Source organism: Aspergillus glaucus, assembly GCF_001890805.1.
Source record: "Aspergillus glaucus CBS 516.65 unplaced genomic scaffold ASPGLscaffold_4, whole genome shotgun sequence".
NCBI lineage: Eukaryota > Fungi > Ascomycota > Eurotiomycetes > Eurotiales > Aspergillaceae > Aspergillus > Aspergillus glaucus.
The window spans coordinates 1,128,080-1,141,214 of NW_019170456.1; the positions used below are offsets into that span (position 1 = coordinate 1,128,080).

Genomic DNA, 13,135 nt, shown 5'->3' on the forward strand with positions numbered 1-13,135 from the left:
CAATGATGCGCGCTTTTGGCTGACCAACCCAACACTGATGGAAAATTCAGAGTCATCATCCTCATCCATATACATGCCGATAACCAAAGTATTTATCTTGAACATTGGGAGATGGACGAAGATGATACGCCCGCAAAGCTTCAAGAGCTTGATCTCTCTCGTCTTGCCAACGGCTCCATATCTGTCATTCCTCCCACTGCTACTCTTGATGTCGCTATTGAGCTGCTTTTTGATGTCGTGCCAGATCATATCACTGACAAGACTGTTTTCATCCCCACGGATAGTCTTATCTCTTTTGTCCGCGAGTATTTCAGTATTACGCATTAGCGAGCACCCGGCATCATTGATCCTTAGCGTGGCTCTTTAGATTTCTGCTTGCATGTGCTTGCATTGCTTCTTTGAGTATATTATACTATTTTATCAGTCCCAGAACAGCTTTCTAGGAGGATAAGATCTAGCATATACTTAGAAAGATAGTACTCTATTTATTTGGCATATAGCCCTCTAGCTGCAATATAAAAGAGCCTGGATTATGACAAGAAATGGCTAGATATCACAGATAATACATACATAACGAAAATCTCTATATACTCCCACTCAGTCGTACTTAAGCCAGTCCAATAGCCCCAAATCACTAATCTATCGAGAGGGCCCCTGATAGGGTAATATCCTGTTGCAACTCCGCACCAAGGATTCTAATGATCACTGCAAGGTGCTTGATGGCATGAAGATAGATCACTGGAATTTATCAACTCAAGATTTGTAGTGTCACATTTATCCACTCATTCTCATAAATGTGTCCATTCTTGCGACATGCTATTTGATTCTGAGGGCTGCTGGCATATCTAGTCCAGACAATAGTAAAACTGCATGTGGTAGCTCAATGCTAGCATTGCAGACTACGCCTTCGGAAACCCAGCTCTTTGAGCTGGTCATATAGATTGACACAGAACACCCATTAAGGGATAGCAGTTCCGAGGGCACAGGTGACTTAAGGAAGGTGACAATCTCATTCAGTACCCACTGCCTCACTGGATCTGAAGCACCTCGTGACCTCATGTGTGGACTCTTGCCATACCTGCAACTCAAGTTGATAAATGCTGTAGCGATCCGTATTCAAGTCATTGACTGTCTTCACGCCTTGGTAACTGCAATTATATACTAAAGTCAACTGTAGGCACAGATGGAGCTTTAACGAGATCTGGATCAATATAACCCCATATCATCACTGACAAATACCCGATGGAACATGAAGAGTCTGCTGGCCCACGGCCCATAGTAGGCAAACCAATTTCCTGCGTGTACTATCCCTGAGTTCTCAAGGAGGGGGAACTCCTCACTTTCTGCAGTAGTAATAAACATAAAAAAGTTCCGTCCGGACACTGACTTATCATATTCGCGTTGGAACAAATCATTTGTGACTTTTTGATCTGCAGTATAAAACTTGCACTGTGAGACCTCTGATCCTGTTGGTAAGCCATCAGGAGCCTGTAGGCCCACAAAGAAATTCCCTGCTGGAGCATTGGCAGCATTCATCCGATTCTGCCAGAAACTGCACCTCTGCAAACTTTATCCGAAACAATTGAAATAGCAAACGTTTAGAGAGGACGTTACGTGATACCGGCTTCATTATGCTGCCTTCGCCGAAGCCATGTACCACACAGTGGAAGCAACTAAGCCTAAACGTGTGTGCCGACTACCCGCCTGTGGGTGCAGCAGGTCGATAAACCCGCTGAATGTCGAAGAGGAGTGTTGGATTCCCGGTGTCCATATCCTCCTCCCCATCAATGTGTTCCTTCCCACTGATACCCCCAGCCCAGAGATCCTCCAAATTGCGCATGGCCTTGTACTATATCACGAGACAGATCGACCGAGCTGGTTCCTCGAACGCGAACCAGATGGTGCCTTACAACTTGGGCTTTTTGGCCAGGCAACCATCACTTCAGAATTGACAAAAGATGCGAGATTGTATACTCTTTTAGGAATATGGATCACATTGAATGAGATATGTGGAGGAGTTCATGATATTACTCAAGAAGTAGATTCGTGGAAAGTCAAAAATGATGGAAGAATTGGAAGAAAGAGTTGATCTGAGGGGGATGTTCTCTTCTACTGAATCTTTACCAAGTAATGCATGTAAAATTATTTATTAGGCTGTATAGCCCTATATTAGTAGCCGGTGAATAGCCTTTATGGCGTTCATTATTCATACATTTACTACGCCGATTTGAAATCGGTAAATGGCGAGTGCCCAAGAATACGAGGTATATTTAGTTCCCTTCATCTCTCGATCTCCCAGACCTTCCCCGATACTTGTCCCTCCCCAACATCCAGAAGCAAAACACACAATGGCGCTTGTAGGAAGAACGATGCCTACTCTGCAGATCTCGCGTGTGTATAGATTTACCTTTGCAATGCTATATACTAACTAACCTAGGACCAGCCCTCACAAGACCCCGATTACAACCACAGCAATACCCAATTCCAACAAGATACACCTCAACCAGCCAAACCCAAATAACCCCCCTCAAACCCCAACAAGCCCAATCCATCCTCGCCCAGCAACGCCTCCGCCGCCCCGTATCCCCTCACCTCTCAATCTACAAATGGCAAGTCCACTCCGTCTCCTCAGCGCTTGAGCGAAACACTGGCATCCTCCTCTCCGGCGGCCTATACATCTTCGCGACGTCGTACCTTTTTGCGCCGTATCTCGGATACGATCTTTCCACTAGTACAGTTGCCGCTGTGATCGCTGGGTTACCGGTTACTGTGAAGACGGGGGTAAAGTTTGCGCTGGCGTGGCCGTTTACGTTCCATGTTGTTAATGGGGTGAGGAGTTTGGCTACTTCGGGGGGTCATACGCTTGCGAATAAGAGGCAGTTTGTGAGGATTGCTTGGGGGGTTCTGGGGGTTAGTTTTGCTAGTGCCGTTGGGTTGGTTGTGTATTTTTAGTGTTGTTTGGGGACTCATTGCGAACTGCGCTTTGGTTAACCATGGATGTATATGTGGGATTGGGGAAACGTGACATTACAGAAAGAGTATGGAGTCTGGCTATATGTATACAGACAGCGTATATCTGTTATTAATGAATTTATTGGCTGAAAGCTGGATAACGCTTAAGAACTCATTTCCTCGTCTGTCTCTTCTTCATTTGGGTTAGCCATCTTAATCTTCCCAGGGCAACACAGTTCCAATACGGGGGACAGAATCTGCAGCGTCCAAGAACCTCCAATACAACTCGAAAAGGGGATTTGCAGTGTCCGTCGAATAGTCAGATGGATAGTCCAATGAGATCAACTCTTCCGTAAAAGCCTTGAAGGTCTCATGGAACTCAGCCGTAGGCACCCGGGACTTAGAAGCTATGATGCCCGCGTGTTTGTTCACGACTTTCACCGTTTCCTCACATGCCATAAACCGTCTGACATTCTCAGGTAGTATCCCATAAAGCGACTCAAATGTTTCGACGTCCTTTCTTTTCCCCTTAGGAACCTAGATGTCGGCATCTATAATGCAGTTACCTCCGCGCACGTTAACAGTTCCTTCCCTGATGATCATCAAGTCTTCGAAATCAGCCGTGTTTAGTTTGTCTCTTTTGTAGACCGATGCAAAGCACTCTCGATCGACGAGTTTCGGTAAGTATAGCTTTGACTAAGACTTCATTCTTTGCCATTATTCTGTTGACGTCTTTAAGAGTGGTAGTGAAAGCTCGGATCTCGTCACAGAGGAGTGGTATCTCTTCCCTGGTGCGCTTCATTTCCAACCTCCTTATCCCCGAAGAAAGGTGATTGATGTAGAGTATTCTTTCTTGTGTTTCATCAATTGCCTCGCTTTCCTTTACTGTACGTGTCATAACGACGTAAACAACAGCGATGCTGCCTACATGATGACAGGCTACTACGCCTACAATCGCACTTTATGCGGGATATACAATACTTGCCTTGCCTGATGATTATCGAACCAACGTGTTCAAACCCTCTCGCTCATAAACTGATGCGAACCGCTCTCTAGTGCGACGAGTATTAGCAATTGTGCTTGGAGATAAGTTTGTTCCTGCCTCTCTATCAGAGTTGGTCGGTCACACGCGATGTGTTGCGGTGTCGCTGAAGGCAGATAGCTGGGAGGTTTCAGGCTTTTTTAGGTGGGTTCCTCGTCCTAGAATCCAGGTCGGAATCGTTTGCTTCTCGGTCTCGACCTGCATATTAATCCCGGGATTGGGAAGTCCTGATTTCTTGACATATGTGAGTATGTAGGTCAAAATGATGTTCTTCCGTCTCCTGACAAGTTTGTCGTTCGCCTGGCTGCGTTCCACAGAGATTTCAAAGTCCTCCAAAGCGTATGCTGAAGAATATTAGCTGGGATTCTACCTTTATTATGGCAAAAGAAAGGAATTTATGCAAGCATGTGGGAGCCAAATCGCAGTACTTCCAGGCGTGGCCAATCTTGTGGCTCTCTCTGACCCAAATATTTCCTGCTCTCGGTCCTTAGTGGATAGGCCTAGTCGTTTGAGATCTGGGCGGCGGTTTTGCTCAGTTGGTCTATTTCAAACCATGCTTGTAGCACGAATCTCTTTGTCTAAAATGCCACCCATTCACATGACATAGCAGAGCCCAGGTCCTCGCAGATAGACCTTTTTTTATATAGCGCAGCAATTTCTTGGCTCTCTTTTCTGCTCGGAACGAGTAGTGCATTATGGGCGAAGAATGCCACCTGGGTATCCATGAATATGGGCATGAGGTACAATATGGTCTCAATAAGACAGAGGAGGACAGGCTCACTTGATTAATGTATTCTGCGTTATATGGGACAGTCGACTAATCCCGAATTGCCTCTTTGAATTAACTGATACGTCGGGGCCGTAGTTATACCTATCTTTGAGTCAGCATGTCGCCGGACCTTTTTCACGTGCTATTAGAGCATTATTATAATTGGCTTTCATCTAACGCCATGTTTGGTCTATTAAAAAGAGTGTACTGCCTGATACATCATGATTGACTGTGAAGAAGTCGGACTTTTTGTAGGTGGAATATGGATGAATGTAGGAAGAATAGGGGAAAAGAAAAGAAAGAGAAGAAGAAGGCAAGAGATAGAAAGTACCAAGAAACAAAGATAGAAGATTCCAGTGAATAAACACAGACTCGAACCATAACAGTGAATCCACAGTTCTACTTCTACCAATTCAACCAACCCAACGCTTTTCAACCCCCCCCCCTAAGCCTCAACTGGACCATCAACGGCGACTTCTCCCACAAGGTAAAGGTACGCTGCTTATTCCAATTATTGCTCTCCTCGCAAATCTTCAAGTCGAAATTCCAGAGCATGCGCGCCAGAATTACACGCATTTCGGCGTAGGCCAGATTCTTTCCAATGCAGTCTCTCGGCCCGTATGAGAATACCTGACACACGTCGCGGCTGTCATTGTAGAATGGGGAGGATGGGTCTTTCTTGATCTCTGGGAGCCAGCGCTCGGGGATAAAGTTGCCCGGGTTGTAGAAGTTTATAGGAGATGTATTAGCGGCAAATTGGTGGACGCCTACTTTTGTCTATGTAGAATTGAGTTAGAGCTATTTATATCCGAGAGAAACTGGTCAACTTACCCCCTGAGATATATAATATCCTGATATCTCGATAGGCTCGGCAGAAACGGCTACACGCTGCAGAATAGACGGAACAGGAGGGTACATTCGCATACCTTCATTAAGACAGGCGACCATGTACGGCAGCCGCGCAGTGGTATTCAGAAAATTGATCTCGGATTCCGACTTGAAAGCAGAGCGGACCTCTTGCGTGGCTTTTTCCAGCGCACGCGGCGTCCTGAGCAGGTAGTAGGTCGTACCAGAGAGCAAGGTTGCTGTTGTATCGCTTCCGGCAATGATCAATAGATTGGCATTGGCTTCCATTTCCTCTACAGTTATATTATCCTTCGACCGCAGAAAACCATCCATAAAATCGACCAAGTCGCGAGGTTTCTTGTGTGCCAGGCGTTTTTGCATGGTGGAGCTGCTGTATTCTAATTGCCTTGCTCGCGCATCCGAGAAACGGTCGAGACCAAAAGCGAAACTAAACAACTTGAACAGCACTGGATAGGCATCCTTTATGGTACCCATGACTATACCCCGAACCGCCTGGAAGACATTGGACACCCAGAAGTGGTACCCGTCTGTGTCCAAGTTTCCAAACGACACTCCGAACGCGAGATCGCCGATTAGGTCAAACGTCGTTGAGTTATACCACTTGACCATGTCTGCGGGTCTTTGCGACTCGGCGAAGCCTTTCAGCCTTTTTATCAACTTGTCCGTATATTCGATCAGAACGGGCTCCTGGGTGGTCAGAGCTTTGGTGGAGAAGGAATGCGCCAGCGCTTTGCGGTAGCGGCGATGGTTCTTATCATTGGCATTGTTGATACCTAATGGAACATTGGTCGACAGTTCTGCCTTGGGCAGGTCATTGTAAATTTCACGCCAGGCCTTGGCGGTGATGAAGGAGACCTCAGCTGTTGAGAAACGCACGACCTTGCCGTATTTGCCGTGGAAGGCCTTGATATCAGTTTCGAGTTGTCCTCTAACGAGGGAGATGTGGCGGAAGATAGGAAAGGCAATCCATAGTTTGGGTCCAGGAATCTTTTGTAGCGGATGGTAGTATATATTCCAAATTGCACACCCAAAGAAATAAAGAGAGTAGAGAGCTGCTAGAACGATAAAGACGTTTATCATGGTGGAGATGTGACTATCTCAATGTCGCTTAACAGTGTTGAGTAAACATACAACTCTTGATACTCGTTGAGATATGAGTGCCAACAAAACCGGCAAGGTGAGTCTATATCCATCACAAGTGGGCTCCGGACACTGTAAGCACAGGCGCATGGCCGTAAGCGCATGCTTGATTACACTGCAGTGAGACGCTTCGAGTGCCCAATGATTTAGCTCCCTTTCGGGTCCGATATTCCCGGCTCTGTACATATTGACATAAAAGGGTACATGAGAGTACTAAATCTTCGGTTTTGGAGTTGCGATATAGGCGGCTAGTACTCGAGGCTGAGAGCTGAAAGACATGTATGGTTGGTGTAACCACACCGTCGTAATTGTGCAGCACTGCTGCCAATTTTATTATGTTTGTCAAATGGAAGTTAATCGAGTTCATGGCAAACTAGACCAGATACAACGCCCCATGTTTGCATCAATTGGGCTGATAAGGGCGGTCGAACTTGTGACTTGCTAATAGCGAAACGGAGTGAATGGAGATCTCCCGGATACTGTTAACCTGTCGTTTGCTTTAGGTGCCAAAGTCACCAGGTGGTGAGACTGTAGTCGATCAAATTCCGTCAGCCCTTGGCAAGGGTTGCCATTGGGTGCAGTAGCATAGGCAATGACCCATGCGCATACTCGAAAGACTCGGCTTAATGCAGCGTAGTAGTCTAAACAAATAGAATTTCGGCAACCACCGGGAATAAATAAACCGGCTTCATTACAAATGCCAATAATCAGCATGTTCCTAAGCTGCAAGCATCTCGAGATACCATAGTGCCAATAGAACTGTCATTTCAGGTTTCTCTGTACCACCGACAGTAAAAGGAATTGGTACAGAAATCTCTAGGTTTCCACGATCATCCTTCCGCCGGAGCACCACCAGTTCATGGTTGAAGAGAATGCAGCCGTATTTTGAACGATGCTGCTTCATGTACCAGTTGAAATTTCTCAGTACTTGACGGTACTTATCGCACATATCGGGGTCTGGATGGGTAACGAACACTGTATTCCACTCCCAGGGAACCTGGACATCTCCTGGGGCACAGTTCGGACCAGTGCCGAAGATGAGTATCGCCTCGTAGTAGGCTATGAATGGACGATAACCGTCAATATCCCGGGTGGTTCCTCCATCATCGAATATGACTGGTGAGATGCCATCCGTGGACCCTGGGCCCGCTTCAGCCAAGTAGCTGAATTCAGCTCGCAGAGATCGTCGTATCCTGGGAAAGACATTATCCCAGAGTCTCCATATTAGAGAATCACTGCAAGCAATTGGAGGCGGCGGAGGCAATGGCATAGGATATGCACGGGTGCTCGCTTGTGTAAGGGCATGGTGGTATCTCTGAAGAATGGCATCCATGTTGAAGTTGTACCAGACTGTGGTACTTTGGATATCCTCGGGTCCGTAGGCGGGATCAAAGCTACTGTGCTCATGAACTTGAAGATAGCTGGGAATTGCAGACAAGGTATCTTGCAGGTATGGCAGGAGAGAAATGTGGTTGATGTCAGCTATTGTGTGGTGTTTGATTGTTGTCTTTCGAAAGAGGCTCATAGGTCACATGATACACACTATTGATCTATGAGAAATAAATACAAGATGATTCCAAGGAAATTAACGTGGAAAATTTCAATAGCAAGAGAAATACTCGAACAGCGACCTTCATCGCTGAGCTCACACTCAATTCAAAACTGCTACTAAGTTATATCACGATGACCAAGAATCTCCTAACCATTCGGCATCCCATATTGATAATTCAGAAGCCTCGCGAAGATCACCCGGCCAAATGTTGAAGGAAAGAACATAGAAATTATCCTCTATAATGATATCGTCCTCGTCGGGGCCTATAACATTGAAGAATGTGAAGTCGACAAGATAACTGAGCTTGTCAAAATCAACTGAGAATCAAATAAAACAGGGGAGTGTACATACAGCTTGTCATTCCCAATGCCATACCGCAAGAAGTCGGGATGTTGCTCAGACAAGGTCCATCCATCCTGCCGCATGTGCCTGGTTCCTGCATTAGCTAGCCATTTACACCGGGCTCGGATATGTGATACTAACTCAAGGATATAAACGAGTTGCTTTCGTATACTTTACTTTCAAGCTGCTCAGGAGAAAGATCCATGTAGATATCGCCCACTGTCTCTCCTGGAACACGGCTCATGACCAAATCATCACCGGCTTATTTGTATCAAGGTAGCGGGCAGAACATGACGCTGTGCAAATTCGCTGACGGTGACCTCTGTAAGCTGCTCTTCGATTTGAATATCTCTTCTGTCGATGTTTCGTACAAAGCCCGCCAAATCAAGAACCCAGCTCGACATATTGATATGTGTTAGTCTATTTGGAGGTCATATTTGTTGATTGTGAAATAGACAGATCATCCACGGTTGCCTGTCCGTCGGATGCCTACCATTTCCATCTTCAAATTTCCGCCTCTCGATGCATTCAGAGAAGCAGTAGACCGTCTATCACCCAAATTGTACATCAGAAAAGAGTTAAGGCGCATCAAAAAACCACAGATTGGCTTTATTCTTATCCAGAACGAGAACACAATGCTTGAAGTAAACGAGATAGAAACACCCGGACTTTCAATCCATCATGACTCACCACCAAGCCCTACTCCGGCACTGAGCCATCGCAGAGGTGGTAAAGAATATACCAATTGACTCTAAGTACAGAATATTATGCTAACGTGAAAGTACATAGTCGCCGTTGCTTATCATCTCGTATATAGAACCAGACACCCGCTTAAGAATGAGCTAAAGTATGCTTTGAGCATAGACTACGATAAAGAAATCTCCGTTTTGAACACGACGCCAGTGTCGGGCCATTTGCGAGAAGCTTCTTTGGCGCTTTCGGGACGTTCAGGGGGATCGTTCAGGGGGATGTTCGGAGCCCTTCTGCGAGGCGTCTGCGGCCCCTGCAGCTAGCTGGTCTCGACGGGCTAGACGCTCTTTGGCTTTCCATTTTTGACGGTTGGTTGGAATTTTCCGGGTCTTTGGTGGTTTCAAGGCCTTCCGGGCTTTCCGCTCTTGTGAGCGTCTCAGCCGATTCTGGGTTGTCTGGGCTCTCTTGGCTTTCAAGGCTTCTGAGTCTTCCAGGGATGGCTCAGGCACAGTGAACAATGGACAGGAAGTGTTTCGAGGATCGAAATAAAGAGAAGAGAGGAAGATGAAGAGGGAATGGCGAGGAAGTAAGGGACAATAATTTAATATTCTAGGATATTATATAACCATTTAGTGTATGAAGTCACATGGACCAGCTGAACTCACTGAATGCCTGGATGGTCAGCCCTACGACAATCAATCTTGTACTTTAGAGGTCCTTCTATGTGAGTTTCTTTTGTGCACCTTTCAAATGTGGAGCGCAGTACCCGGACGGATACTATGCAGGTCTCAGAATGAAATTAATAATATCTACCTCAGCTTCCGCTATGAATATGCCTCAACAAACCGACCCTCACCGTAATGCGAAATTAAATTACAGTGTACGCAAATAATACAGGTATCAAATGCATCTCAGAAACAATGCCCAGAAAGCTGCTTACCGTAATCTCTCGGGATAAGCATCGTACAAGCCGTCCGAGACTTGGATGTTGTTGAACGAGGCCTCGCCCTCGCCGTCATGGAAGAAGCGGATCTCAGTCGAGTTGGCGTACCAGGAACTGCAACAGTTAGCTTGTGTCATATGAAGATGTGCAGAAAGAGAGCTTACCGAGCCCAAGTAGACAGCGCGAAGCGCGAGTTGGCATAAACCTCGAGAACAGAGTTGTCGACCACGATGGTAAGGTCCAAGGTTTCCATGTGCTCGTTGTTGCCTTTACCGTTACCGCTGCAGCTATCATTAATGTCGAACAAACGCAGACGTCCAGACTCAGGGTCCGAGTTGATCCCACTGGTAGTCTGCGAGGCAGCGCTGGTATCGTAGCGGTCGATAACAATCGACTCATTCGAGAACTGGTAGTAGATTATGGTGGACTCGAGCTCAGACGAGAGGATTTGGAAGCCAGACTTGAGGTCAGAACCACGCGCAGACTGCGGGAATGAGATCTGGGCGTTGAGGACGAAGAACTTGCTGTCAGGCGAGCGGTTGAAGGGAACAACGCCGGCCTTTGAGAGCTTACGCCTCGGTTCCGAGAAGGACGGGGCAGCATTAATGGCGTTGTAGGTCTCCCGCGCGATTTTGACGCCTAGGGTTTCAAGCTCGACGCAGCTACCGGCAGAGGAGTTGATGGCCACGCGCCAGGAGGCGGTCTCGTGGACGAGATCGTTGTTCACCACATTAGGGATCGTGTGCACGCTCAGCTCACGCGGCAGGAGAAGGGTGCTTTGCCATCCCTGCTGCGCCTTAGGGAAGTCCTTGACTGCCTCAAACACATCTCCAGTCAGCCAGGCATAGGAGATGAAACGGTCCGGAGCACCGCTGCTGGACGATGCTTTAGATGTGCTGGGCAAAATATTTCCAGCCGCAGCATATGCAGATAAGCCCCAATCAAGAACGCCAACCATGTTGGGGTTGAAAGTCACATTGCCATCAACGGCTGAGACACTACCAGCTGCCCACAGCTGAGCATGCAAAGAGGACACAGCCTTCTGGATAGGCATGTAGGAGCCTTCCACACCAAAAGTCATAAAAGAATCACCATTGTAGTTGTATCCCTGTTTATCAAGACCAAACACGTTGGCAGTCTCCCAGTTAAATCCATAGACTCCGGCCCAGTCACCGTTACCCCAAGTCGAGTTAGAAGGCGCATTGAACCATTCCCCAAGGTACTCCCACTGCTCAAAGTTGGAGCTCTTGCTGCGGTAGAGGAAGATACCAGGGCCGACATTATAAACACCACCAGAGACGGTGACGTACCAAGTGCCCTTGGCGCTATTAAGGGTTCGATCTAACTCCTTGTTCTGGAAGAAAAACGGGTCACGGAAAGCAGTAACGTCCAAGCCCGCTGGAGGCTCAGGAATCACAGGCGGGATGTCAAACTTGATGAAGTTCTTTCCATCAGAAGTGATAGCCAGGGACTGAGACTCACTTCCCCGGGTATAGGGAAGGGTCCAATGGATCGGCAGCGATGAAACTGAAGTGTAGATCATTGTTGGCTTGCCATCAATGCCACTGGGAATGACAGAGCCATCAAACACAGAGACAGGATCATTTGCACCACCGGGAGTGAGGGAGTAGTTGCCATTCTTGTTCACATCATAATAGTGCACAAGGTCATCTGTCTGGACAGTAGCAATTCCACTGCTGTTGTGCAGGTAGCCAACATGGAACAGACCAGTTTCAGGGTCACTGTAGTGTGCACATGGGTCACCAACTTGGCCAGCTGGTGGGAGGACATGAATCTTGGGTCTCCATGTTTCGAAAAGTGTTGAATTGGGAAGGTTGGATAAGTTACCCGGCGGCGCGTTGTAGTCTAGAGCGGCAGCAACACCTGCCCAGCTCACGGCAAGAAGCTCAGCTGCGGTTGAGCCCTTCATTGCGGTAAAATAAAAGGAAAGATAACAAAAGACTGAGGTCTATGCTTTCAGATATGTGCAGAGACAGAAAAATAAGTAGACAAAACAATCCTTTTGATATATCGGGAAAACCGCGGAATCTCCGACGACAATTCCCCGACGAACCCCCGACGGACCCCTTACAATGGGTAACGTGCTTCGGAACTTTTATCCTAAGCTCTTTCTAGTAATTGCTAACTATCCGTAATTTACCCGAGAGCCTCGTGGACCTGAAGGGTTCGTGTACTTGTCTTTTGTTGACGGTGGTTCCACAACCCTAGCCCTACCCAGGAAAGCTCCGACGATTGTCTACTTCGGCATTCGGAGAGAGAAGACCAATATCAGACCATCGAGAAAGAAATAAAAAGATTCGATAACATGAACCTAGTCAAAAGTGCTGACCGAATCGCCGGTTCATTCCCCCACAACAGTGGAATACCACTAACGAATCAAGGCATTCCATGGTGCACATGGAATGCACAGTCCGACATATTTCTCCGTAGGTTCCAGATAAAAGGGCTACATGTGGGCTGCTATCAGACTTTGAATATGATCCGCTTTTTTCTAGTTTCGCATAAATGGAGAGGTACACGATACAATGGAACTATGGCAACCCGGCAACCCGGCAATACATGGCAATGCTTTCGTTTTGCCAAGCTGCAACTCATGCTATCTGTTATTGCTTAAGATAGACATGTTTTGTTCTGGTAGCCAGAGCTTAGCTGAATGGACGATTAGGACCGACGTCAGCTTGCACCATGCGCGGCGACTAACCATGGAAATGGTACAGGGGAAGAGAGAGCTCCATATCTAATCCAACTCTATGATACTAGCCACTAGCAACCAATGATAGCCAGAGCTTGCTTTCAACTTTCTCGAACAATGAGAAC

The 13,135-nt window shown here is 47.0% G+C and overlaps 5 protein-coding genes across 5 annotated transcripts; 1 reads left to right on the top strand and 4 right to left on the bottom strand.

Annotated features, from left to right (window-relative positions):
- Positions 1-2,348: 2,348 nt before the first annotated feature.
- On the top strand, positions 2,349-3,099 carry ASPGLDRAFT_55774 (succinate:quinone oxidoreductase subunit C; the record flags this gene model as incomplete). The annotated part of the gene is made up of 2 exons (XM_022548157.1): positions 2,349-2,391; positions 2,438-3,099. The coding sequence occupies 2 exons, from the start codon at positions 2,349-2,351 to the stop codon at positions 2,950-2,952; spliced, it is 558 nt and encodes a 185-aa protein (XP_022404006.1). The 3' UTR covers positions 2,953-3,099.
- Positions 3,100-3,165: 66 nt separating this feature from the next.
- ASPGLDRAFT_23338 (uncharacterized protein) lies at positions 3,166-3,850 on the bottom strand (the record flags this gene model as incomplete). The annotated part of the gene is made up of 2 exons (XM_022543274.1): positions 3,166-3,489; positions 3,614-3,850. 2 exons carry the CDS (start codon positions 3,848-3,850, stop codon positions 3,166-3,168), a joined length of 561 nt encoding a protein of 186 aa, XP_022404007.1.
- Positions 3,851-4,883: 1,033 nt separating this feature from the next.
- On the bottom strand, positions 4,884-7,008 carry ASPGLDRAFT_144128 (cytochrome P450). The gene is made up of 2 exons (XM_022541808.1): positions 5,595-7,008; positions 4,884-5,540 (listed from the first exon to the last, which is right to left on the bottom strand). Exons 1-2 carry the CDS (start codon positions 6,708-6,710, stop codon positions 5,196-5,198), a joined length of 1,461 nt encoding a protein of 486 aa, XP_022404008.1. The 5' UTR covers positions 6,711-7,008; the 3' UTR covers positions 4,884-5,195.
- A 348-nt stretch (positions 7,009-7,356) lies between these two features.
- On the bottom strand, positions 7,357-8,056 carry ASPGLDRAFT_43858 (uncharacterized protein). Its single transcript, XM_022545895.1, has one exon. The coding sequence runs from the start codon at positions 8,038-8,040 to the stop codon at positions 7,489-7,491; it is 552 nt and encodes a 183-aa protein (XP_022404009.1). The 5' UTR covers positions 8,041-8,056; the 3' UTR covers positions 7,357-7,488.
- A 2,234-nt stretch (positions 8,057-10,290) lies between these two features.
- Positions 10,291-12,227, bottom strand: ASPGLDRAFT_120707 (glycoside hydrolase family 32 protein; the record flags this gene model as incomplete). The annotated part of the gene is made up of 2 exons (XM_022540166.1): positions 10,291-10,411; positions 10,462-12,227. The coding sequence occupies 2 exons, from the start codon at positions 12,225-12,227 to the stop codon at positions 10,291-10,293; spliced, it is 1,887 nt and encodes a 628-aa protein (XP_022404010.1).
- Positions 12,228-13,135: the final 908 nt, after the last annotated feature.